At 38.7% G+C, this 25,800-nt stretch overlaps 1 protein-coding gene across 2 annotated transcripts in view; it reads right to left on the bottom strand.

Annotated features, from left to right (window-relative positions):
- LOC143849819 (dynamin-related protein 3B-like) overlaps positions 1 to 25,800 on the bottom strand; it is a 65,090-nt gene that overhangs the window by 27,037 nt on the left and 12,253 nt on the right. For both annotated transcript variants that reach the window (XM_077359023.1, XM_077359022.1), the window contains exons 5-8: positions 16,286 to 16,354; positions 16,134 to 16,193; positions 15,220 to 15,333; positions 14,566 to 14,614 (exon numbers count right to left, since the gene is read on the bottom strand). In XM_077359023.1, coding sequence (XP_077215138.1) covers positions 14,566 to 14,614; positions 15,220 to 15,333; positions 16,134 to 16,193; positions 16,286 to 16,354 — 292 coding nt within the window. The remainder of the gene's footprint in view (positions 1 to 14,565; positions 14,615 to 15,219; positions 15,334 to 16,133; positions 16,194 to 16,285; positions 16,355 to 25,800) is intronic.

The raw sequence follows: 25,800 nt of genomic DNA, 5'->3' as shown, positions 1-25,800 counted from the left end.
TGAGTGCGTAGGTGCAAAAACTCATCATAAGGATACAATCATCATGTGCTATGGGTCCAACGGAGGAGGAAGTGGAGGCATAGTACGTAGTCACAGAATGTCTCGCTGCCGGATAAGGAGTGCAGTAAGGGCGCCCAAGCCCACCAGGGACACGGCCGCTCATAGAATCACGGCCCCAGACATTGCCTTGACGGCCCTGCCCTCTGGTAAAGGGACCACAACCATGGCAGAATGGTCACCACTGATACAGGGCATCCCCTTTAGCAAATTTTACATTGGCCTTTAAAAAGCTCATTAAAGTAGTTTTTAGTTGTTTTAATACTTAGGGGTAGTTTAACTAGCTTTAGTCTTTTGGGCATTTTAGTCACTTCATTTAGTAAGGGTAATTTAGGGTTTTAAACCTTGTGTAATGGGCTATATAAACCCTCATATTCATTTTGTAAGGAGCTTTTGATATTTTACATTTGAAACTTAGGGTTTCGACCCTTTGATGTTGAATCGGATGGAGCAAGGAAGTTAACAGGCTTGTGATTCAAGCTTCCTTCCTACTTCTTGGTTTACCTTGTAGCATGCAAGGGTTTTTATCAATTTTAATTGAAAGGAAGGGCATCCCCTTGCTCATTCCATGGATGATGATATTCAAGGTTGTCAAAAGAGCAGAAATTCCATCTCTTAGTGTTCGTGTTTCCCCCCTCTATGAATGGTGATTTCATCAAAGCATTTCGTGTTTGATGGGCGGTGGTTAAACCTTTGGTAAGCCAATTTCATCTCTCATTTGTTTGTATTCGAACAACAACAGATCGAATGGGATTATACCTATATTTTTGGTTTAAATGAATGCAACTTGATTCAAAGGTCACTAAAAGCTGCCTTAGACTTTGATTTTTTGGAATTGCTCATATGTGGTTAGTGTGGGATTCCATGGAGTTCTTCGCAATATTTGAGGAGCTTTGCCCACTGATTGGCTGTTACTTGTTGCTTTGGATTCCAAAGGTATAACGTCCAATTGTCTTTGAATTGGACTGTTGTGTCCAGTGCAAACCGCTATCAAACTCAAGGGATTTTCTTAAATGAAATCGATCCTAAGCTAGTGGTATTTGGATTCTCATATTTCCTGCATAACAGATTAGAAAACTCTCTTCATTTCCTTCTCATTTCACTCTAAAAGGTAGCCTAACTTTTATCTAAATGTGGGAACGTGAGATTGCATAATTCCCATAATTCAGTAGTTTTAAGTCTCATTTTGAATTTGGATTAACTTTGTGTGAGCTGAACAAACCGTTAGCAAGCATGGAGGATCGGTCACCTTTAGCCTCTGTTGGAAGGCAATTAAGCTATTTGGGTCTTCAATTGGTAGACTACGAACTGTTTGTGAATTAGCCTCAACTCAGACCTTGTTGTCTTTGCATTTCCTGGTAGTGGAAATGGTATCAGAGCGCCATTTATTGGCCCTTTGAAAAGCCCACTCTCTTCTGTCAGATCTATTGGAACCAAACATTATATCCAAGCTTCGTGCTTTCGCCGACTTGCCCTGCGTCAACCATCAATATACGCGCCAAGTATAGAAGTGTCAGCAGAAGAGGCACTAGGCCTATGAGGCCTCATACAACACTTCGTACGAGGGAGGATCCTTGTGAGAGAAAACGGAAGGGACTCGTCAAGAGAGACAAGAGCTATACGTGGGAAAGCAGCCTCCACAGAAGTGAAATAGCGAGAGAAAGTAGCCAAAGATGAAGGAGTCGAGCCAAGAGTGGCGAACTAGGATGAAGATCCATGAGCTCAGAAATAGAGAGAAACTCCCAACCACAACGATAGAAGAGGATAAACAATAAAGAGGGTATTAATCAAATGACGGGCCCAACCATAATGCTGAGGCCCTGATTGAGAGACATAGTAGAAATAGAAATATGAGCAATATCCAGGATGAAAATAGAGGGTAGGAGATGAGATCGAAGGCACAACACCTCACTCGGGCATCTCATCGAACACGTGGCGTGCACCGCAGCTCCGGAGAAGAGACATAGAAAAGGACATACAAACACTAGCCAAAGACAAGGAGAGGGAAGAATAGGGGACGAAATCGGAACCGCGGAGATAAGGAGAACAAGTCTCAATGAGGATTTAGACCATGAGCGTAGAGAAAATGAGGAGGAAGGGTAGAAGAGCCTTTAAAAGGGCGTGGGAGGAGGGTGAAGGCAAATAGGGAGGAAAAAATGCAAAGAGAGAGGCCGGATGAAGGGTAGGAGGCTAGTGGAGGCGAGGGGAGGTGCGGGAAGATTAGGGATTACAGCGGCAAGGAGAGGGTGGAGGGCTTACGGCGGCGGGATTTTCGAAAAGGAGGGGTGAGGGGTGAGGGGTGGGAGGCTGTAGGATCGGGAGAAAGGGGAGGGGCGAGAGCGAGGGCATGGGGGCTGGGATGTTAGGGCGTGGGAGGTGGTGGCGGTGGCTGATGGTGGAGGAAGGGGAAATGGAAGAGGTAGTGGCGTGGGAGGTGAAAGGGAGTCGGGAGGTGGCAGCGTGGAAGCTTGGGTTTCGTGGTGGCGAGAATTGAAGATGAGATGCGTTTGGAAATGGAAGAGGTATATGATTTACATAATGTGGGATATTTGCTTTTGCGTGGAACCCCCAACAATCTTCCCCTCCACACAGTAGTAACATGGAAACTGTGAGATCTTCCTAGAGGGAATTTCTCCATCCTTGAGGGTACACCACAGTCACCGAGATCTTCCCCGAGGGATTTTTCTCTCCTTGAGGGTACCCCGAGTTTCCACACCCCGGCTCTCGGCTCCAATACCACTTGTTGGGACAGGGGTAGAACTCACCCTTAAAAGCTAGCCATTAAGGGGAGGGTGCTGAGGAAAAATGGGGTCTTTCTTCAGAGAGGCGCGACACTTAGGGCTAGTTATTCGTTCAGCATCCAAAACCTCTACTGAGTTGCCACATCCATATTTGTATCTAGCCTCGGAAAATAAGGGGGTGAGGGAGCCACTTGCTCGAAACTTTCACGAAGGTATTAGAAGAAGTTAAGGATCATGGGGGGAGTGGAGCCGTAGGGCGACCTCCTCACAACAGTCAGATTGGAAATCACCAGGCTGTGAGTATAGAAATTTTGGAAGTCGCGGCCTATGTCGGAGGTGCCTGATGAGTCTTAACGAAGGAACTCGAGGAAGGAGTCCTAAAGGAGTCTCAGATGATTTGATCCGTAAGACCGAATTCTGCAGAGGCCCAACGGAAATCAGAATCCTGATAAAGCAGGTTGAAGATCGACCATTGGCTGTCAGAAGATGCTTGGTGGGTTCAATGATCAACAGCAAATGGAGCTTGGAAGTGGTATAGTTAGGGGCCAAAAGTCTTTGGAATATGCCTCAATTAGCCCATTATTAGTCCTCTTCAACTTTGAGTCGGAATCCCAAGCAAACCGGATCCTTGATAGAGGAAACAACGTCTTTGGTGACTTCCTCTCTTCGTTGAAACCCTAGAACCCATTGCTCATCTCTACTATGAAAGCCAGATGGATTAGATTCTATGATATCCCGCTACAAGCATGGACCCCATCAACAATTGAGGCCTTGGGGAAGCAGTTTGGGCAGGTAATTGAAGTTCAGTTGACAGGCAATCACGATCATTGCATGAATTAAGCCTCTGCTAAAGTTTTATCCTCGGAATGAAAATACCAGATTCCTTTCACCCGCCTTACGGTAGGTTCAAGAAGCTTCATGATAAATACTGAGGTAGAAGAAGGGATGATAACTAATGAAAACCAGTGCCCATCAAACAAAGAAGGAAGCTCCAGTACTCTTCAAGAGGAGGAAGATAAGCACAGAACCGGCACGCCATTGCCAAAGAAAAAATCAACCCGAGCGGGCAAAGGAAAAGCTTTTCCAGAAAAAGGAGCAAGAGCCGAAAAACAGCCGTTGTACCAATCTTTTGAATTTAAACCAAACTGGGCAACACGGATTGAACCGCAGGAATCAGGGACTCGTATGACGAGTCAAAAAAGAAAAACAAGAAAATCTAATCAAAAGAATTTTCAGAGAGCATTAATACCCAGAATCAGTGACTTCCAAACGAAGGTTGTGAAAAGCTGTTCAAGGAAAGGAAAGGATATACAATCAAGATTTTTTATGGGCCCAAGGAAATATAATGAGAGCTCTAAAAAGATAATTGGGAAACTTAATAGGGCCGAGGCGGGCATGCATCATTACCGAAGGATACATGTCGCTTCTGTGCGAAATTCGAAAAGTTGTCGTAAAGGAGAAGTTTCATTCTCGAGAGGTGGCATCCAACCAGAGAGAAATAATCATTACTACAAACCATCGTCGCTTCGGGCCACTAAAGGAGGTCTATCCATCTTTAAAAGCAAGCTTCGGGGTTGCTGAGAAATAAGGAAAGAAGAAGAAAAAAAATTTCCTTCAGCAATTCAAAGACTTATGGAAAACCTCAACTCATCAGGTAAAGGTCATGGGGAGGACAGAAAAGGGAAAATGAAGAATGGATGGGAGGATCCAGCAGATGAAAGTAAAAAAACATCTAAAGTCAAGGAGAGAAGGCCTTACGAAGGGTCTCCAACACCAAGGGAAATAGAAATGAAAATCCTAAAGGAGGACTGGAAGCAATTCAAGGCAGATGCCAGAAAGAATGCAGAATAATTCTTCCTTTTAACAGGAAAGAGGAATGTCAAAGAGATCTGTATCCCAAAATACAAGCTTCTGTTTTTTAAGAAGGCCTTACAAGAAGAGAGAGAGAGAGAGAGAGAGAGAGAGAGAGAGAGAGAGAGGAGGCAATGGTGGGTATCCGGACAAAGGGGGAGAGAGAGGATTAAGGTAAGTTCTTCGGAGAAATCTACGATCTGTCGAGCTGAGGAGGATGTCAGCTCAGTAGATGAGATGCTCAATTTCCTGGCAGTAGGAGATGCATTCGGATCAGGGCTAGATGACCAACCAACAGAGGAAAAATGCAAGGAAGAGGATGAAAACAAAAATCAGGATCAGGAAAATCGTGGGTCCTCTGACCCCAGTATTTAAAAAAGTTACCCCCTTTTTTTGGTTTTGTACATAACTTTTGGTTAGGTCTTTTGTGTTCCATTTTGCTGCTCTCTGGCCATATCTGCCTTTTAGGGAAAAGTCCTAGGTGTGATTTTGAAGCCTTTTTTATGGTTTTTTGGGATTGGAAGGTTTCTGGCTAATGGATTCTCGTTGAAGGAGTTTCTGCTCTCTGCCTCTAGTATAGAGAGAGTTTTTAAGGAGGTTTGATGTCTCTTGAAGAAGTTTCAGTGCAACGATTTAGTGGTATCTTTCTTTATGCTGGGGTTTTGAGTTAGTTTTAATTAGGAGGTTGGATGTTATCTGTATGTTTTCCTCATCACACTTCCAGAAGTTGTTCTTTAAAAATCTCTAGGTGAAATCAATTGTTTTAGACCATCGATGGCTTGAGAGACCTTGGTCTTTCGCTTGCGGTGGCACTTTTGCCTGGTGGCTTCTTTATCTTCTGATGGGTCGTGAAGGAGGTCGGTAGTATTTTTTGATGGCGTGTTGTCTTTATGTTTTTCTGTCTCATTGATTCAGATGGTGGGTTTCAGTGCCTTCCAAGTGGGGTGAATGATATAGTCCTTTATTGGCTTGAGAGACCATAGTCTTTCGCCTAGTGAGGCATTTTTCCCTGGAAGTTTCCTAGCAGTTGTTTGTGTGGGAGATTTAGTTCTTTTGGTGGAGGAGTGTTTTGGCTGGTGTTAGAATATTTGGTAGTGAAGTGTAGCGAAGAAGGGGAGTTGAAATGGGTGGGTGAAACCATGTGTTAGGTTGTTGATTTACTTCAAGACATATAAAGTCCTTGGGCTCTCCAGTAAAATGTTGCTTACGTGGTCAATATGGTGATTTATTTGACGGAAGTTTCTGAAATCACAGTGAAGGACGCAGGAAGTATTGAGGTGCAAGGAGTTTTAGTGGTTAAAGCAGTCTTGACTTGGATGGAGAGGTAGTTCATAAGTACTTTTATGTTTTTGGAGGAAGCTTATATGCTAACCTTTGGAGGAAGCTATCATGAAATCTTTTCCGTTTCTTCTTTTGGGTTCCAAGAGTATGCTCCTGGATTATCATACTAGGTAATCTATAGTGGGACTACTGGTCCCCAAGTATATTTCATGGTATGAATACAAATGTCATTTTTCAAAAAAAAGAAGAAGAAAGAAATGGAAGAGGAAGATGGGTTTAGGAGTTAGGATTAGAAGATGGAGGAGAAAGCAATGGGGCACCTAGGCGTGGGGGTGGGGGGGTGGGGGGGTGGGGGGCCAGCAGAACCCTAGGGCTCTGATACCATGTTAAGAGATGGGAGAAGGAAGGAGAACGAGAGAAGAGAAAATGGTGAGATTGAGCATGGCTCTCCCTCACCTATGTATTCATATACTATAACAAGTACAATGACCAAAATGCCCTTAGGCACAACATATACACCTTCTAACATGTAGAAATATTTATATGATTTAGATGTGAAATGTGGTATGTGATGAATTATCACACATGCGTGCCAATACATGTCACTAGTTGTTTGAGAATGTTAAACCATTACAGATGACTGTCTTGCTTACGTGACAGTTTCTAAGGGTGTATTTGTGTTTAATTTACTGAATTTCACCAAAATTTCCATCTGAAACCGAAATGTTTCTATTTTTAGTGGCGACTGAAAGTCTGAAACCGAACCAAAACCAAAGTTTAAAACCTCAATGTAAACAAAGACACGCCCAGATTTTCAGACTAAGAACCAATATTTAGTCAAGAAAAACTACTTCGATACAGTGAAAGCCCTCTTAAGAACTTACTTCAATATAATAAATGGATTCATCTCAGGCTCCTTAAATAGGAGAAAATAGGAGAAAATGTTCACAAATAACAGCTCAAGTGACAAGTCAACTTAATTATGGTGAAGTACTTTAAGAAGAACGCATTAATCTAATTTTTTAACTCATGATTTAAAATGGAAAAAATGATTTTAATAATCTGTATCATCACTAACAAACAAAGAACATAGGTTTCAATTATCTTCTTGATGTGCCTGTCATACACTATAATGTCAATAAAATAAAACCAAACTAGGAATAGAGTACTATTTTAATAGTGTAAGCCCAATGGTTCCCACCTTGGCATTCCCATCTTCTTTTGATGATTCCAATACACAAGTGATTTTATATCACTAATGTGTTTGTTGTCTAAGTTGTATATCATGAGTGTACTAAGACAAGATTGCTTGGATTGAGGCCAAGAAGCTCTCATTGGACCACATTCGGAAGGCCAAGACATCGGAGATCCAAGACGCATGAAGACTTGAAGCATCAATTGAAGATCAAAGTCATTTTAGAAATGTAAAGATCCAATCCTAGTTTAGATTTTAAGAGGCATAAATAAAGTAATCTCACACACCCTTAAATGTTTAAGAGATTGTCCTTGTGGTGTTCCAACACTTTGGAACCCTCATAACAATCCCAACTTGGTGTAGAGTTGGAAGCCCAAACAAATAAGAAACGGAATTGAAAATCTGCTGCATATAGGCTTCTCGGAACTCCGAGAGAATTCTCGGAGCTCCGAGATTTGGTCCAGTAGCTTTTTTCCAACTTCTGTTTGTATTCCCGGAACTCCGAGAACACTATAACGGGAAGAAAAATAGCCGTTTGGAAGTTTGCCAGATTTACCACTATGCCCCTCAAACGGTCATATTTGGTTTTTCTATATATATGGGCATTCTAAACTTCCTCATTATGAATCCTAACACTCTAAAAACCTATTAGAATATCCTAAGAGTGAATCAAGCTTTTTTGTGCCTCTCATCCTCTAGATTTAGGATTTGGATCATATGCTCAAATTTGTACATCTTATTCAAAGTTTGTAAACCCTTGTGAGGGATTTTTTTTTTCTTTCTTTCTTTATCAAGAACATTGTATTCAGGCGAGTGTTCGGAGAAGCGGAGCCCACTCTCCGTGGTGAGGATCGCCACCAAGGTTAAAGGCGGTTGGAATTGTAATCGGCACCGATCTTCGCCGAAGTTAAGAAGATCAAATAGTGAAGCCATCAACGGGTTTGGTTGGTGGAGTGGAGTAGGCCTCGCGTTTTGAGGACCGAACCACTTTAAATCTCGGGTGCACTCTCTCTTGTCTCTTGCTCTACATTTGCATTGCACTTAGGATTTAACTTGTTGTGCTTAATTTTCATCTCTGATCTCTTAATCTTCAAAATTGGGTTAGAAGTTTTCAAAAGGTTAAAACTTGTTAGGAACCTAATTTTACCTCCTCATAAGTTGCCGTAAGAGTAAGTACTCGGGCCTACCCTTGGAATTTCAAATAGAATAACAACAAAAGTAACTGCCTTTGTAACTAATGAGGAGACGTCAATAGCTCAACACACTTTGTAACTAGCTTACCTTCTTTCAGCATATAGTTGAAGTTTTAATTCGGAAGAGGGGGTACTCTTTAAAGGTTCACTTTCTTTAACACCATGCCAATGGCGAGAGAGTCCAGATGCAGGATCCTCACAGGTATCCTTACCCGATGCCCGGGTGGTAATGAATGTTCCAATGTTATTTCTTTGCCTTCATTGCTTCCTTTCAGACATTGCGACTGATTGGGGACAGCGTCCTGCATTTCAGTCCATTACTTGGACCACTCCCCCACAAGTCACCTGAAGCCTGGGACTCCTAGAAGTAGGCTTTAGAGGGTTTTCTAGCAATTAATGTCCTAGGTGATACACCGGTACTTGTGATGCAAGTGAAGTCTAGAGTATTGAAGAATCAAACTATGAATAGTGTCAAAACATTTCAGATTTTAGGTCGGTTAGTTTGGTGGGTTTCATTAGATTGAAAAAGGTCTTACCCAAGTTCATATCCAATAATCAATCTGCTTTCATTCATGGCCGCCAAAATTTGGATAGCGCTTTGGTAGTAAACGGAGGGGTGAATTACTATTCCAAGAGTGGCAGAAAAGGTAGTGTGTAAATTGGATAAGGAAAAGGCCTATGATAGAGTGGAATGGGACTGTCTAGATTGCCTTCTGAGGTGAATGAGTTTTGGGACTAGATGGCGAGCTTGGATGATGAGATGCATTTTCAACTTGACTCTCCATTATGGTGAATGTCTCTCCCAAAGGATTCTTTAAATCCACTCGAGGCTTGAGGCAACTATCCCCACTTTTATTCTTGATGATAGCCGGAAGGTTGTAGAAAGCTTGATAAAGGAAGAAGTCGCAACATTAATGAAGGATTTCATACTGGGCCACAGGGGATGGAAGTTTCTCTCCTTCGGTCTGCTGGTGACATCCTGATTTTTAGTAAGGCGGATACTGATAAAGTTTTGAAGTTAAAAGCAGTACTCTAGTACTACAACGTTGTGACAGGGAAAAAGGTGATTCTTTAAATCCACTCGAGGCTTGAGGCAACTATCCCCACTTTTGTTCTTGATAATAGCCGGAAGGTTGTAGAATGCTTGATAAAGGAAGAAGTCGCAACATTAATGAAGGATTTCATATTGGGCTACAGGGGATGGAAGTTTCTCTCCTTCGGTTTGCTGGTGACATCCTGATTTTTAGTAAGGCCGAACTGATAAAGTTTTGAAGTTAAAAGCGGTACTCCAGTGCTACAACGTTGTGACAGGGAAAAGGTCTAATTTTCAGAAATCTGAACTGCTTGTTATTCATGTAGCAGATGATGAGCAAGACAAATTGGCAGATTTATTGTGGTGCTCTGTGGATCAGTTCCTGACCACTTATATGGGACTTCCTTTTTGTGTGGGGAGACCTAAGAAGAGGGACCTTATTTCGCTTGAAAGCAGTAGTGGACCTAAAAGTGGTATTTTTTTGAGAGGCAAGACCTAAAAGCAGTATTAGACCCAATTGTGGAAAGGGTAGAAAGAAGACTATCCGCTTGGAAGCGAAACCTCGTTTCACTTAGCAGAATCACTCTTTATTAAGGGGTATTAACAAACATCCCAATTTATTTACTATCTTTATTCATATGCCCGATTGGTGCAATCAAACACATTAAGCAGATTCAGAGGGACTTTCTCCGAGGTGACTCACAAGAAATGAGAAAATTCCACCTTGTTAGTTGGGAGGAGGTTTATAAACCGATTAGATCTAGTGGGTTAGGTTTCAAAATTTGAGAGGCGTTAACAATGCTTTGCTTGGGAAGTGGTTGTTGAGGTATAGGAAGGAAAGGCATCAACTTTGGACTAGAGTCATTGAGAGCAAGTATGAAGCCTGCCTTGGTAATTAGATCTCTGATTTCAAGTACAGAAGTAGTGGGTTGATAGTATGGAGGGACATTTTGAGGAAAAATTGTATCTTCTTTGAAGGGATCCGGTATGGAATCTACAAAGGAGACTGGGATAAGTTTTGGAGCAACAAATGGCGCAAAGAGGTATCGTTATTAGAGATGTTCCCTAACATTTTTGCAGTGGTTTCTAATTAAGACGCCTTTGATTTAGGATGATCGAAGGAAGGACTGATACTTTGCCATGATACAAAACTGATTTAAAATGAATCTATGGAAGGGACGTTAATACTGAAAAGGATCGGAGAAAATTAGGATTATGGATCCTAAAATATGTGATAAGACTGAAAAAATATTTCTACTAAGTTTATGGTAGGTTTAGAAGGGTGCATATGCATGCCGGGAAGGTGCAGGCAACAATTTTTTGGCGAGACCGAGGGGTGCATGGATCAAAGAATAATATGTAAAGATCAAGCACTGAAAATTAAAAGGCTTAAAGCAGGAAATTAAAGAGAAAGAAGTGACCTGGAATCACTCCAGATTCCTTTCAATGGCATCACACCCGGGTTTTCAAAGGTTCGAACCTTGAAGAAGAAGGTTGTGCTAGAGTCCCACTAGAAATCCCGAGGCATCACACCAAGGGGGTCAAGTCCTCGCACTTTGGAAAAGTAGACTTCACATCCATGATTTTCAAGAAAGCAAGAAAAAACTTATTTTCATTATTCATCCATACCATTGACCATCGTCAATTGCCCTAAGGGTTACAATATATATAAGAAAAGAAGAGAACTAGAAAGTTCCAAAACTCTACAACAAAAATCTAACATTTTTTGGACTAAAATACCCTCAAATGACTTAAAGACTCCCTCCACTTAAAATTTCCTTAATCCATGTGGGGCCTATTTAAAACAGTTGTAACTCAAAGAACTTAAGTGATTTTTATAGGAAAAAGACTACAACCCTCCTATTACTTAAACAAACTTCTTTTTTTTTGAAAGATTATCACTTGAACAAACTTAAATAACACTAAAAATTAAATAAAATTCATTTAACATCAACAATGGGCTCCATCTTCTTAACTCCTTGATTCATCATGGCATCTTGGATGGTTCCCCATCACTCTTTGTCCAAGATTGTTTTGAGCAGGTTAAGGGGAGAATCTCATAGACGCTTAACTTTAGACAGAATGTTTTTTAATAGAAATATTGATTGCTAATCTTCTGGACACTCTCAAATCCTCATATATTAGTAAGGCAGATAGGGAAAAAAGGGTTTGGATCTGGAACCCATATGGGGCGTTTACATCAAGTCTTTCTATCATCATATTGTTCCTAGCACACTTTCCTCACAACTATTCAACATTTGGCGCATCCCCGCACCATCTAGAGTTTGTGTGTTCGGTTGGACAACATTTTAGGATAATATTTTGATGGTTGATCATATCTGCGCAACCGTAAGTTCATTATTGTTGATCATTGCACCCTCTGCGTGGAGATAGGTGAATTTGTGGGCCACATTTTTATTCATCCCAAATGGCAAGCGATGTTTGGAGTCGTATCATAAAGAGATTTGGGATGGCGTGGGTGTTCCCTTCTCGCCTATCCGAGTTATTGGACTGGTGGTCCTATGCGCCTTAGACAAAAGGGGGGATCTTATGGAGGGTAGTGTTGTTGACCATATTTTTATTCATTTTAAAGGTATGCACTTTATTTACTTGGAGATTATTTCGCTCTCTATCTCATGGGTGACGACCTAGTCTTGCCTTATGTTTACCTCTAATATAGATTTTTCATATGGTGCCGGGGGAGATTTGCTCTAGTAAGGAAAGGGTGGGGGTGCCCGCACCCATGTGGATGCCCCTAGGCACAGCTTTGGTGAAGTTAAATTTTAATGGATCAAGCATAGGTAACCCAACACCCATTGGAGTTGGGGGAGTTCTCAGAGATGAGACGAGCTCCACTGAAAAACCCTCTTTTGTGAATCGGGTGCGTTTGGGGAGCGCACCCGACACGTTTAACTTTAAAAAAAAAAAAAAAAAAAAACTTAAGTTAAGGGGGTGTGGGGGGTAAAAGTCGGGGGTTAAACATACATATATATAATGGGGTGGGTTGTGTGGAGTAAAAGGTGGGGGGTGTTTAAAAAAACCCTTAAAACTTGCACGAATTAGGTTTTATTCAAACCCTAACTCATATCTCTCTCTCCCTCTTCCTCTCCCTCTCCCTCTCCCTCCTCCGAAGGAACCTCGCTCCGGCTCTCCCTCCTCCGACGGAACCTCCGGCTCTCTCTCCGGCTCTCCCTTCAACTCTCTTAAAGGTATCTCTCTCTCTCTCTCTCTCTCTCTCTCTCTCTCTATTCCTCCCTTTTTCTTTTTCTTTTTCCTCAGATTATGGCAACTGATTGTGTTTCCCAAACCTATTTCCTCAGATTAATAGGTTTAGGGCTGACAATCAGTTGTCATAATCTCCAAACTTAGGCCCTTTTCGTTTGAGATTTTGGCAACTGATTATCATGACATACCCATACCGGATACGCACCCGACACGGGTACGACGGGTGATTTTAAGTACCCGTGCTTCATTGGTGGCCATATTACAATTAGTAGAAGCTTTTGGGGAGGAAAACATGGGCACGTCCCATCTTGGGAATGTGTGCACGCCCATAAGTTTGTGGAGATTTGAAATCTCCATATTTTTAGCATCTTGGATATCTTTTCCTATTTTCTTTACTTTTATTTTATCTCTTTCCTAGATCTAAAGATCCTATTGGTTACTAAAAGTAATTATGATGTGGCAAGGATTCCTAAATAAGAGAAATACTAATCTTAATAAAAAAAGCGGTTCAAAGTGTGCCCCACTATTCTAAAAAATATCCTAATAATATTAATCCCATAATTAACCCATACCCATACCATAAATGGGCCATAACTTCCTCAAATCAAGTTTGAATCGCGAAATCTTTGGCCCGTTGGGTAGATAATCGAAAAACACATCCAATGAGACCAAAATCAAGTCAAACGGATGAGATTTGATGCCCCAAAATTTAGCTATAATTAAAGTGACGAAAATAAAAAAAATTCTAATTAATATTTTCCTCCTTTTTCTAATTAAGCTACAAATTCACAATTTCCATGGAAATTCTTTTACTTGGGTTTCACGGAAAATTTTATATTATACACATTTAAAAATTTTAAGAAGAGCCATCGATTTTCTAAATCTCTTGATAATGAAAAGATCAAGGGATATCGACACTCGAATGACATGATTTGTCATCTATATAAGTCAGATCGACAATCCGAGGGATCCTAGGCTTGATCCGACAGTCCAAAAGGTTCCGATTTCAGTTCTAATTCATACGACCATCGATCAAGAGGGATCTACCAACAAAATTAATAAATAATTGAACATCCAAATGGACCTCGGAAGGGTCGGTCTTTACATAACCACTGTAAATATCGATTATAATTCAATTTTGGGGACTCATTGATATTTCATTTTAAGGACGATTTGTGGAGCTTTAGCCCATGACTTTTGGTTTCTTGAAACTGTAAGTCGATTAGAAACTTCTGTGACACTTTTTTTTTTGAATGATGAATTTATTAATAAAAAAGTGGGAAGATTTCGTGACTGAGATGGTCAATACAAGAAAGAAAACCAACCAACTATAGTTCCAAGGACAGCATACAAGGAAAAAAAGTCAAGGGGGAGAAGTAAAAAAAATCTCCATCTGAGTCTTATCAAGTCTAGATTGGGCATGCCGGTCCGCGTCACTATTGGCCAATCTCCTGACGTGCCGAAGCAGAGAGAGTACCCCTAAAAGACTGAACTTGATCCTGAATTTCTTCAATTATATTTGCGAACCTATGTGGATTAGGGTGGCTTTCATCCAGTCTATATATGTCTATGTTCTCAGTGATCCTAATGCCCTGCATGACCTCCCTCACTTCCTCCTTTTTGGACTCCTTGATCCCAATGGGGCTAGAAAAGAATGTTTGATAGAAAGATGGAAATTATGGCATAATGCAGGATCAGTTTCACAGCTAGCATGACCTACAAATCCACAAAAATAGGCAATATCTACGAGACTCACTATAATGTTTAAGCACTCTTTAGAAATGATATTTCTTCCCATTAAGGAGTACATGGTCCGTAAGAACATGCATTCCAAAAAAAAAAGTGTAACACAATCCCAAGGTTCAAATGGAAATTCTATATGAAATCATTAAATTTGAAGAATTCATGTTTACCTACAGAATATTTTGTAAGAATCCATGTTTGAAGTGGTCAAAGGGAAATCATTAAACTAGAAGAATCCATGTTTACCTTCAGAATATTTTGTAAGAATGTTCAAAAGAAGAGCTCCCTGACCATCCTGTACTTTATGAGACACAGAAAAAGGAATAAATGATAAAATAATGACCATTTCTATCCTCAAAAACTTAAGAAAGTAAGAACTATATATCATCAAGTAACGGTAAATAAGTAATAAATCACGTGACCGGAAACAGAAGTTACCAAATTTTCCGAAAGTGGAAGGTGCATAAATGATAGAAAATAAATATTCATTTTACGGAAAATATTCACTTTATGGAAAATAATAAGAAAATAAAAAATCTGGATAGATCAACAATGACACAATTAAAGAAATGATTTTTGAAATTTCAAAAGCGATGTTATTAAAATATGTTTCAATAGAGCTTAATTTCCTTCTTTGTATTTCTGTTCTCTTCTCTTAATAAAAATCTATAAAAAAATAAAAAAGGAAATAAAGCTATGTAGTATATATTAAATATTATTTTTTTAAAGGTATATTAAATATTAATTAATACACAGTACTTCAATTAAACTATCATAATTCAGGATCAAGGCTATTAACCAACTTATATAGAACACTTGCTCAAGAAGGAAAAACAGCATAAATTTTAATGACCAAGTGTTGGGTTTATGTATCAAGCACCATATTTTGACAGAACGTACATTTGATTCTGTGATTTCACCATAGGCAGCATGTTCCTTCGCTACAGAAACCAATTGAGCGCTTATCCGAGCCTTTAGTCCTGGAAGAACTGTCCTGATATGCTGTACTAGAATCTGCAATAGAAGTCACAATCAACAGATACAGCTTGAAACAGAAAAAAAAAAAATCACATTAATGTTCAGAAATAACAAACCATCCACAATGGCAGCCCAATCATTTTAAAGATATTTATAGAACAACCAAACTGTCTGAAAAAAGATGGGATGCTCTGGCAACCAGAGCAAAAAAAGCAGTAGAAGCATAATCATGGTTTTAATTTCGCCCGAAACCGAAATTTTGCCCAGTATCCCAAATTTCAGCCGAAATTTGGGATAATTAGGAAATTTTCGGGTAAATGCAATTTTTTAATTTTTTTATAATATTTCAGCCGAAATTTTGGTATTTTGGCGAAAATTCAGGTAATTTCAGCCAAAATTTCATTACAATAATGAAATTTGCTTCTTCTTTTTTACCAAACTTCAGCCGAAATTACATTGCAATAATGAAATTTGCTTTTTTTTAACCAAATTTCGGCCGAATTTTGGGAAATTTGGGTATTTTGACCAATTTTGGTAATTTCAGCTGAAATTTCATTACAATAATGAAATTTGCTTCTTCTTTTTTTACCAAATTTAGGCCGAAATTGGGGTATTTCGGCTGAAATTTCGGTTTGGGCTATGTCCGAAACAGAAACCGAAATTTAAACCCTTGAGCATAATTCACCAAATCAAATTGTAGGTATGGGTTAAAGCAGAGAGACAAGCAGTAACACATACTGCAGGTTCAGCAGTACATACACAAATTAGGTTAATTTATATTCAGCTAAACATCATAGCACTCAGCAATGAACAATCTAACCTCAGAGTTATCTTACCTGATTCAACTTCTTGGCTAACTGAGGGATGCCACAACCATCTGAAAGACCATGGTATACCTGAAAGAGGCATCAAAAGTGAATCAACAAGTTACAAACTAAAATGTACACCAAAGACATAAATAACAACTTGAAAAGTGTATGGGTTATACAGGTTTACTACGGAAGAAGTTCTCTTCATAGTTACGTGCATCCTTAATGCTGCGGTTATACATAATATCCTGTTTGAAAATAACATTGAAAACAACAAGGATTAATTAGAAGCTTTGTGAGCTTAAAATCCATGCATCTGCAAAAGAATATCCACAATCAATTGCCGCCAGATCATTCAACATAGGTCAAAATTATAATATCCCTCTCAAAACATGGATATGGAATTCATACAACATTTTTCAAACTTCAAAATATCGACTGATACCAAGACGTATCATCTAATGTGTCTCCATTTTTTAAGTTGGGTTATATTAAAAACAAAGTCATTATTCATCCAAAAAAGGATATTATAGTATCCATCACAATGTTCGAGTCACGGAAACAGCCTCTCTGCAAAACAAGGGTAAGGCTGCGTACATCTAGCCCTCCCAGACCCCACAATGGCGGGAGCCTCGTGCACTGGGCCGCCCTTTTTATATTATCCGTCATAATGTTCATCTCGAGCACTATGGTATTATGTGTATCGGATTTTGAGGTGTCCCATACTTTAAACAATTCCATACACACATAATTCTATAGGCGATCCTCACTCAGATGGAACACACCAACAAAATTAATTTCACAGGAGGCAGTTCCAATTTATTGAATTAACATCAATCACCATCAATGTGGTCTGTTCTCACAAATAGAAGAACAAGATCCATACACAAAGTTTTGTATTTAAGAATAGCTTTTGTACTAATCAAATCTATGAGAACACATAGCTAGATTGATATTAATGAATAAAGTAATACTCACAATTAGAATCTTCTAACATATACAGATGGAACACTGAGTAAAAGTTTAAAATAATGTTAGAGAAGTTCCACATCAAGAAAAGGCATACACATGTTGATGTTGAACAGTGGTGGATGTAAGAAAATTCATCAGTTAAGATCAAAGAAGTTCTGCTTAAAGTGCAAATAATAATAATAATAATAATAATAATAATAATAATAATACAACTCAACTCAACTAAGCCTTTGTCCCAAACTAGTCGGGATCGGCTAATGAATCCTTTAGAAAATTTTCATGAAGCTGAAAGGATCTACCAGGCTCAAATTGACTAAGTCTAATCCTGACACTAGTTGGGTTCGTCTACATGGATCTTTTTCTTCTATTCTCTCCTATCCAAGGTCATGTTCCCTGTTATGTTCCTAGCCCTCAAGTCTTTCCTCGCTGTTTCTACCCAAGTTGTTTTCGGTCTACGCCTACCTCTTTTTACTCCATCAACTTGGCACGAGTCACTTATTCTCACTGGAGCATCCAAAGGCCTACGTTGGATATGCCCAAACCATACCATAACAATAATAATAATAACAACAACAACAACAACAACAACAACTAAAATATGATGATGATGAAGATGATGAAATAGAAATAATGTTCAAAAAACAATAATAATTTTGACAAAGACGACTATGATGAAATAGAAAAAGTGTTCAGAAAAGAATAATAATGTTGACGACGACGGTGGTGGTGAAATAGAAAATAACGTTCATAAAAAAAATAATGCAACAAACCAAAATTGTAAAGGGCAAAGAGAGGAGAAAGAAAGGGAATGGAAAGAAGAAAACAAAGAAAAAGTTAGGGTGTTCGGCAAGGCTTCTCATTCTCGCCTAATTAAACGGGCGACTATTAGTCGCTCCAAAGAATCCTCATTTTTAGCCTAAAAAGAAGGCAAATATTTAGAAATGAACTCTTGCGGGCAGTTAACCGAACACTATTTTCTTAGATATCGTTGCTTTTCTCATTCTCAACACCTAAGAAGGGAAGAATCCCGTAACTGAATGATTGCCGAACACACCCTTAATAATAAAAGAATTATCGTGTGTGTGCACGCACGCACACAGCCCGGCACAGCATGATTGATGCATCCTCTAACCCAAAGAAAAACGAGAAGAAAGAAAAACTTGATCCAACAAAGCAATAAAAGCACCTTTATTGAATGCCAAAATAAAAACAAACGGAATAAAGAATTGTAGCACAAATGAAAACCGTAATAAGCATGATCTACAAGACTGCCAAACCCGCCCACTTGATCATCACTTAGTTTCAAGTTTCAACCTCACAAGAATTCACAATTCTCAGACTTGTTATTAAAAAAACCCTTTGTGACAGTTGGCAGGCCCCTATTTGGAGCATTTGGGGCTGCATCAATTATATTAAGGGACAGCTTAAAAGGCCAAGAAATTTGTATACAGCTTGCAACCAGTAATCTCCTGGAAATTTCTTTTACCTACTTCTCTGGGTAATCTATTAGTGACAACAACTTCCCAAATCCTTTTAACCCTAGCAGTATATGATACTCTAGGTTAATAACCTCTCTTAAGCATGAGAAAGAAACATCAAACTATTCATGGATATCTACGATACATTTCTTACGATGACTGGCTTCATGAATTATGGGGAGCTTCCCAGCTTGTTTTTCTACATACACTCAGAATTGAAGAAAAACAGAAAATGCATATGTTTTTTTTAAGAAAAAAGCACGCTCTCCTCTCCACTTCCAACTAAAACCAATACTTGTCCATGTGCAACAAGATGAGAAATAAAGATGGTTCTAGCACTCTCTCAACCTAATAATTCATGGCTAAGTTGAGAGTAAGATGGTTATATTTTTAAGCAATATCTCAATACTTTAATAGAAATAAAGATGGTACTTTCTAGAATCATCAAAATGTGCTGCCAGATTTTGGACAAAAAAAGTGAACTGGTAAATGAGAATTTTGACAGAGACATGAATCTCTCATACCGATGGAGCTAGGAGAAAACAACAGAGACAAACAAATTAAAACACAGGAAAAAAGAAACGAAAGGCTTTCTGGACAGGAAGCTTCGCTTAGGAGAGTGAAGGACCTTGAGGTCAAGGAAGAGCTGGCCCCGCTATATAGTGACAAGGAGTTTACAAAGGTGCAGCTCAAAAAAGACTAGCCCGGCTTTTCCTCCGAGAAGAATTGAAGTGGAGCCAAAGATCTAGGGTGAAGTTGCTGAGGAGTGAGACAGGAATTCGTCTTATTTTCATTGTATAGCTAGTGTGACTCTTAGATCCAACAGAATCCATTCGTTGATGATCAATGATGTCAAAAGTGAAGATAAGGCGACCATCATTGAGGAATTTGTTCAAGTAGTTTCAGTCCCTTTACTCTTCTGGCACCCCGTTTATCTCCCAGCTAGATGGGCTCAAGTTCAAATAATTGCATCCAGGGAGTGGCAGATGGATAGAAGAAAGCTTATCCTAAGAAGAAGTTCGCCAAACTCTTTTCCCTGGATGGGGATAGAGCACCATGACCAGATGGCTTCTGCTTGGCTTTATTTCCAAATATGCTGGGATATGGTCAAATATGATATTATGGCCTTCTTCGAGGATTTCTATAATTCCTTATCATTTGACAAAAGAACGGGAGCAACTTCTGTAGCCATTATTCCCAAAAGGATGGAGTGGAGAAGCTACGGATTACATACTTATTAGCCTGGTTGGCAGCATCTACAAAATGCTAGCAAAGGTCCACACGGAAAAAATCAAGAATGTTATGGGAGGTTGTTTCTCATAATCGTAGCGTTTTCATTCACGGCAGACAAATTTTGGATAGTGTTCTCATTGCTAATGAGTTAGTGGATCATTACTCTCATAGCCAGCTTAAAGGGTGTCCTTTGCAAACTAGACATCGAAAAGGCATACAATAGTGGAGTGGGGTGTAGACACCCCATTTTGACCGAATCCTAAATAGGTTAGTTTGAAAAAAATTCTTTCAAATTAGTGAATTAGTGTCCCAAAAACCACCATAGGATAGTTTAGCATATTAATAAGGTCCCTGTACAATTTTAGGAAAATCGGAGTAAAAATGCCTTATAAGACAAGCTGAATTGATACCGAAAGTATAGTTTTGTAGGGTAAAAGCCTATTATGTTGCAGGGCATATGTGTTCATAATAAGGAAAATGAGATGTAACTCATCTCTCATGAAAAATTAAAGGTTCAAGTTAACTAAGTCACATTGTGCATAACATGTGTTCTGATTCTGCTTTGACTTAAGAATTTTCTTTAAAGAAGAGCATACTGATATTAATAGCTTATAAATCTGGTGGTTTAGAGTCTGATTTGCATTCTCGTTTCTGGCTAACTCTTCTTTTCATGTTTTTTAGAACACTTTCATGAAGTATTTTGGCTGAAAATTTGTTTTGTGTATGCAACCATTTCTTGGATAGCAACAGTATAACCATGTTTAATATGTATACATTTTGTTTGTTTATTCTAGTGTTATTTCTTAGTTTCTTTGGGAATCTATAGTGGCTATAATGAATTGGAATAGTTATAATAGACAAGGTAAGTTAGTACAATGGCAAGAAGGTAGCTGTGAACATGTTATTTCAAAGGGGCAGTTATAGAAAGCTGACATTTGTTTGAATGAGATTGAGCCTTTGAATTCATATCTAGGAAAGAGTCACAAGGAGAAATGTATTAATCACTCTGGGCAATCATTAAAGTATCAGAAGACAAATTTGAGCCTTATATGTTATAGAACCTGGTAGTCTTACCCCTTTTACCGACAACATTATTTCTTTTATTTTTTGCAATCATCTCTACTATTTCTATAAAATCCAACCATCTTACTGTAGTTACAACCCTTGTCATTTGTTCAATTATCTGTTCATATTTTGATCTTATTGGCTCCATGGAGATGATGTTTGATTCCCTCATTTAAATTTTGCTTTGATCTCAATTTCACCTGTTTTAGTTATTTCCCATGGCATGATTATTCTCAACAACTTTAGAATTTCTATCTATAGTTTCTAAAAAGAGGAAAAGAAGAGAAACAAGGGAAGGCAATTTTATTTAAGTGCTTTGTTCTTTCCTATTAATACGGTTAAAACTTTGATGTTTTTATTGCTTATCCCTCAGGGTTGAGGTGATAATGTTACTTTTCCCTATTATGTATAGTGATATTCTGATTGTTTATACTTTAAAAATATCCTTGTTGTACAGGTTATGTCTTGTGAAACCTAATTACTTCTCATGTATGTCGTGAGCTCAACTATTTGGGAAGTAATTTTACCCTCCAAAGAAATTTATAGATAAAAAGGGGAATATTTTTTTATGAAGATCAAATCTGTGTGATTTAAAGTTGGTTCCAGTTTATTTGTTTTAGTTAATACCAACAATATTATGTTTATATTTTAGCCCCAGGAATGATTGTATTGGTATTGCCATACCTTGATGTTATATGGCCCTAGTGTGTTTATTTTATTTTTGTTGGTTCACAAGAGTGTTGAGAGCACTGTAGTTATCTTCTTAAAGCCGTTTAGATGATTAAAATATATTATATGTATATAATAAACTAGGGAAATGCTTATAAAAATCTGGATGTATTGATGATGTTATAGTGTTTATCGAGTATTTTTTTGGTTCGAACCAATCTCTTTTCTTTTTAGCTTATATACAATTTTTTCCTGATAATTTTTAGGCCATATACATTGATTGCTAGTCTGAGAGGCACTACATTTGTATTTGTTTCATTTCCTCTAGGCTTCTACTTATTGTATAGGAACTAAAACCTCTTCTTAAATGTATTAATTTAATTTGGCATTTTAGGAAAGGCTTTGAACTTGATCTATTTCTTTTGTTATCCATTCCACGTTTTCTTTAGACTTCATTTTTTTAGAAAAGGAAATAGGAAGTTGCTATGCAATATTTGTTTGTTTCATAAATTTGCAAGTTCCATGTCTCAATTTTAGAGAACTCTATTCTCTTTCATTCAGAGCAGTTTCTGGATTCAGATTATATCTTTTAATGTGTAGTTGGTTATTTTACTATAACACCTGTTGCATAATGGATATATAGAGTGAATGTTGTCCTTTATAATTCGACAATTACATTTTTGTAGTGTTGTTTTTGGTATGACTGTTAGTATGCATTAAAAGAAAATTACATGCCCATTTAATTCCTTACCCTGTTTCATCAAAGGTTGTAAGTTTGTTTGTTCAGTCTTTTTTTATCATTGGATTGATTGAAGTAGTTAATGGATGCCTGGTGACTTGTGTATTTGGGTTTTCATATGTTTGATTTCTTCTCTTTCAATTCTTAGATTATTAGTGTTGAAATTACACAGTCATGTCTTTATAGTTTTTAATAAGTCGTAAAAATAAGGTTTAGGCCTTACACTAATCTTGGGAATTAATTGTAAAGACACTGGACGAATTTCCTTTAAACTTCATGTTTATCGGTACTTTTGATTGAAAAGATGTGTTTTGATAGGGTGGAGAAAAGGTTAGATTCCTGTCAATGTTTCTATAATATTATATCCAATGGCTATGATTGAGCTATCCGGAGCCTCCCCATGTAGGAGACATGCTTTGTCTCATTAGGTAGTTCTTCTTTTTAAGAGACATACTTAATCTCATTAGATAGTTACCCCTTTAGTAGACCACTTTGGTCTCATTAGAAAGTTGCACCCCTAGGAGACTAGCTCAGTCTCATGTTAGAGCATTACCCCCTATTAGTTAAAGATTAACTCAGTCATTTAGCGACCTTATTTATCATTGCAAGGGCAATGATAAGGATACTTGGAGCCCATCTCTGTGTCTAGGAGATTTGCTCAGTCTCACTAGCACCTTTGTTTATCTCATCTTTTGCTAGGAGACATGCTTTGTCTTATTAGCACCCCCTCTTTAGAGTTGTTAGTTTATGAGTTTATCTCATAGACTATTAATTTGTCCTCTAGTTAGGAGTCTATCCTATAGAGTTTGCCTTTATAGATTAGGAGTCTGTCATTTGCCTTCTTTAGAGACTAGCTCAGTCTTATTAGATATCTGCTTGGGATCTTATCCATTACATTTACCTTGGGACACTAGTTCACTTATTTAAGGATACCCTTAGGCATAGGGATTCTATCCTTTAGAGTTGACACTCCGCCAGGCTGTGGATAACGTGGTATGATCATATAAGTTTCCTTTGGCTAAAAGGGTGAAAACATTTCCTAAAACAACAAAAACATCAAAAAAGTTAAAAGATAATAGGAGAGTAGTTTAGGAAAGTCTATTTCCAAACTACATTGGCATGATCCTCTTCCACAAGGTACGTAGGCAGCTTGGGATCCTCATCCCAAGTCCAGTCAAACTTTTCAAATAAAATCATTCAAACCGCTTCAAAATCTTTCAAAACTTTTCAAACTTTTCAATAAACCTTTTTCAAAAAGATCTTCCTCTAGAGTTAGGAGTCTGTCCTAGATGTATAGAGAGTTTTAGAGTTAGGAGTTTGTCCTAGATGTATAGGAGAATCCTAGAGTTAGGAGCCTCTGTGTGGTCGGTTTGGCGCATAGTCAAACTGATGGCTAAAATAGGATGCATTTAGATAGTCTATCTTTTCTTAGGATATAGCACAGTTGCACATAGGATGCAGGGCTCACCTGCATTAGTTTAGGGAAAAACTCGCATTTAGTTAGGGCATATTGGAAGTCGTAAAATACACAATCAATTTTAATTTAAATAATCATCTTCAATAAGCTTTAATCACAAGTCAAGTCAAGTCTTGGGTATGCTCCCCAGAGACGAGAGTTCGAATCTCCCTGTGCTTGCCCGATGCCCGTGGTTTACGGGTGATTCCACGCATCCGGAGAGAATTAGTCCCACTCTACAAAGTGGGGTGGGCACACCCTACGTCATCAAAAAAAAAAAGTTTAGGAAAGCCAAGTCTAGTTTAGTGGTCTAGGCACAAATAGACATTGTAGTTTAGAATAGGCCACCGAACTAGGATGATCTTGATTCCAAAAAGAGGCTTGGATATGTAGGCAGCTTGGACGGCCATCCAGGTCCAGATCATACTGTGGCACATTTTTTAGAGTCTTTAGGGTTTTTAGGGTTTTGATCTGTTATTTGTTATGATTTATTGTATAGGGACATGCTAGTGTGTTTTCTTCCCTTATCTTGAGTGTTTACTCTCTTTAGATATATCTCTTGTGTAGTTTTACTTGTTCACTCACATACTTAGTCATAGCTCTTTATAGTTTACTTGCTTACTTACATGCTTAGCTGTAGCATTTACTTGCTTATCTTCTCTTGATTATTTACTTATTCACATGCTTAATTATAGTATTTACCTGCTTTCCTTATCTCATTTACCTGTTTTCCTTATCTCATTTACCTGTTTTCTTTATTTACTTGCTTATCTTATCATATCTGTTCATGTATCTGCTATTACCTGCTTAGCTGTAGCTGTGCATGTGATTGTTTACCGCTTTCTAGGTGTGATGAGTTAGGATTAGATGTGATGAGTTAGGATTAGATGTGATGAGTTAGGAATTTTTTATTTTATTTTTTGCCCTTCCCTGGGTCATGCATGCTTAGGTAGATGTTTTCTCGGGGATGTTTGTTCCCATTTACATGATTTTCGCCCAAAACTCTTCAAAGTTAATAAAAATGGCATAAGAGACCGAGTGCGCTCGGGCGAGTGGGGTGCCTAACACCTTCCTCACTCGTAACCATGCACGGACCCTTTCTTCTCTTGTTATCCATTGCAAACAGAGTATTTTTATGGGTTCCATGGCCTTAATCCATGGATGGCGACTCTTCTTTTTTTTTTTAGGTACGTCTTGGTTCTTGGCTTTGTCTCCGAATCAAGAGGTATCGCATATACCGTCATAACTCATGCTGTGACGGCACCATTTCGAGAGGTCCTTGATAGAGCTCTCCTTCTCATGTGGAGATCAAAGGATGAGAAGGGATCCGTCCCCCACCGTCCGAGATCGCGGGTCCACATTGGGCTGCCATGACTCCATTATGGATCGGATGGGATTCGGTGCCAAATGGAGATCTTGGATTCTTAATTGCATATCTTGCCCATGGTTCTCTATTTTGATCAATGGCTCACCACATATTTCTTTAAGACGTCCAAGGGCCTTAGGCAAGGTGATATGTGTTCTCCATTTATGTTCACTATCCTTTCAGAAGTTCTTTGAAAGATGCTGAATAAGGCTAGGGTGCTCCGTCTTATTGGGGTTTTAGGATCAACCTATCCGGACCCAAGGTCTCCCACCTTCAACACGCGGATAATACATTACAATTTAGGCGCACCAAGGTTTATAAAATTAAGAATCTCAAGGCGATAATTCATGCTATGAAGCCACCATGGGGTGGCAAATTACGTTCCATAAATTTTTTTTATGATGGGCGTCCTTCTAAATGAGGCTGAAGAAGTTTTTGTTCATATCCTTGGGTAGGGAATAGGCCCCATCCCTAATATTTACCTAGGTCTTCCAATCTATGGAAAGAGTCCTTGCAAAGGCCTTTGGCACTCGATTATAGAGAAAATTCTGAAGTGTCTGTACATGTGGAAAAGAATACACTCTTGGAGGTAGAATTACCTTGACCAAAGCAGTGCTAACTAACCTTCCTTTTTATTACATGTCCATGTTCAAACGTCTTTATTACGTGACCGTGTCCAAACGTCTGATTAGTTTGTCAAACTGTATTGAATAAAT

The sequence above is a fragment of the Tasmannia lanceolata genome, unplaced genomic scaffold (genome assembly GCF_043159265.1).
Source record: "Tasmannia lanceolata isolate RefF3 unplaced genomic scaffold, GAP_Taslan_0.1 ptg000018l, whole genome shotgun sequence".
NCBI lineage: Eukaryota > Viridiplantae > Streptophyta > Magnoliopsida > Canellales > Winteraceae > Tasmannia > Tasmannia lanceolata.
This window is presented reverse-complemented; position numbering and strand designations above follow the sequence as displayed.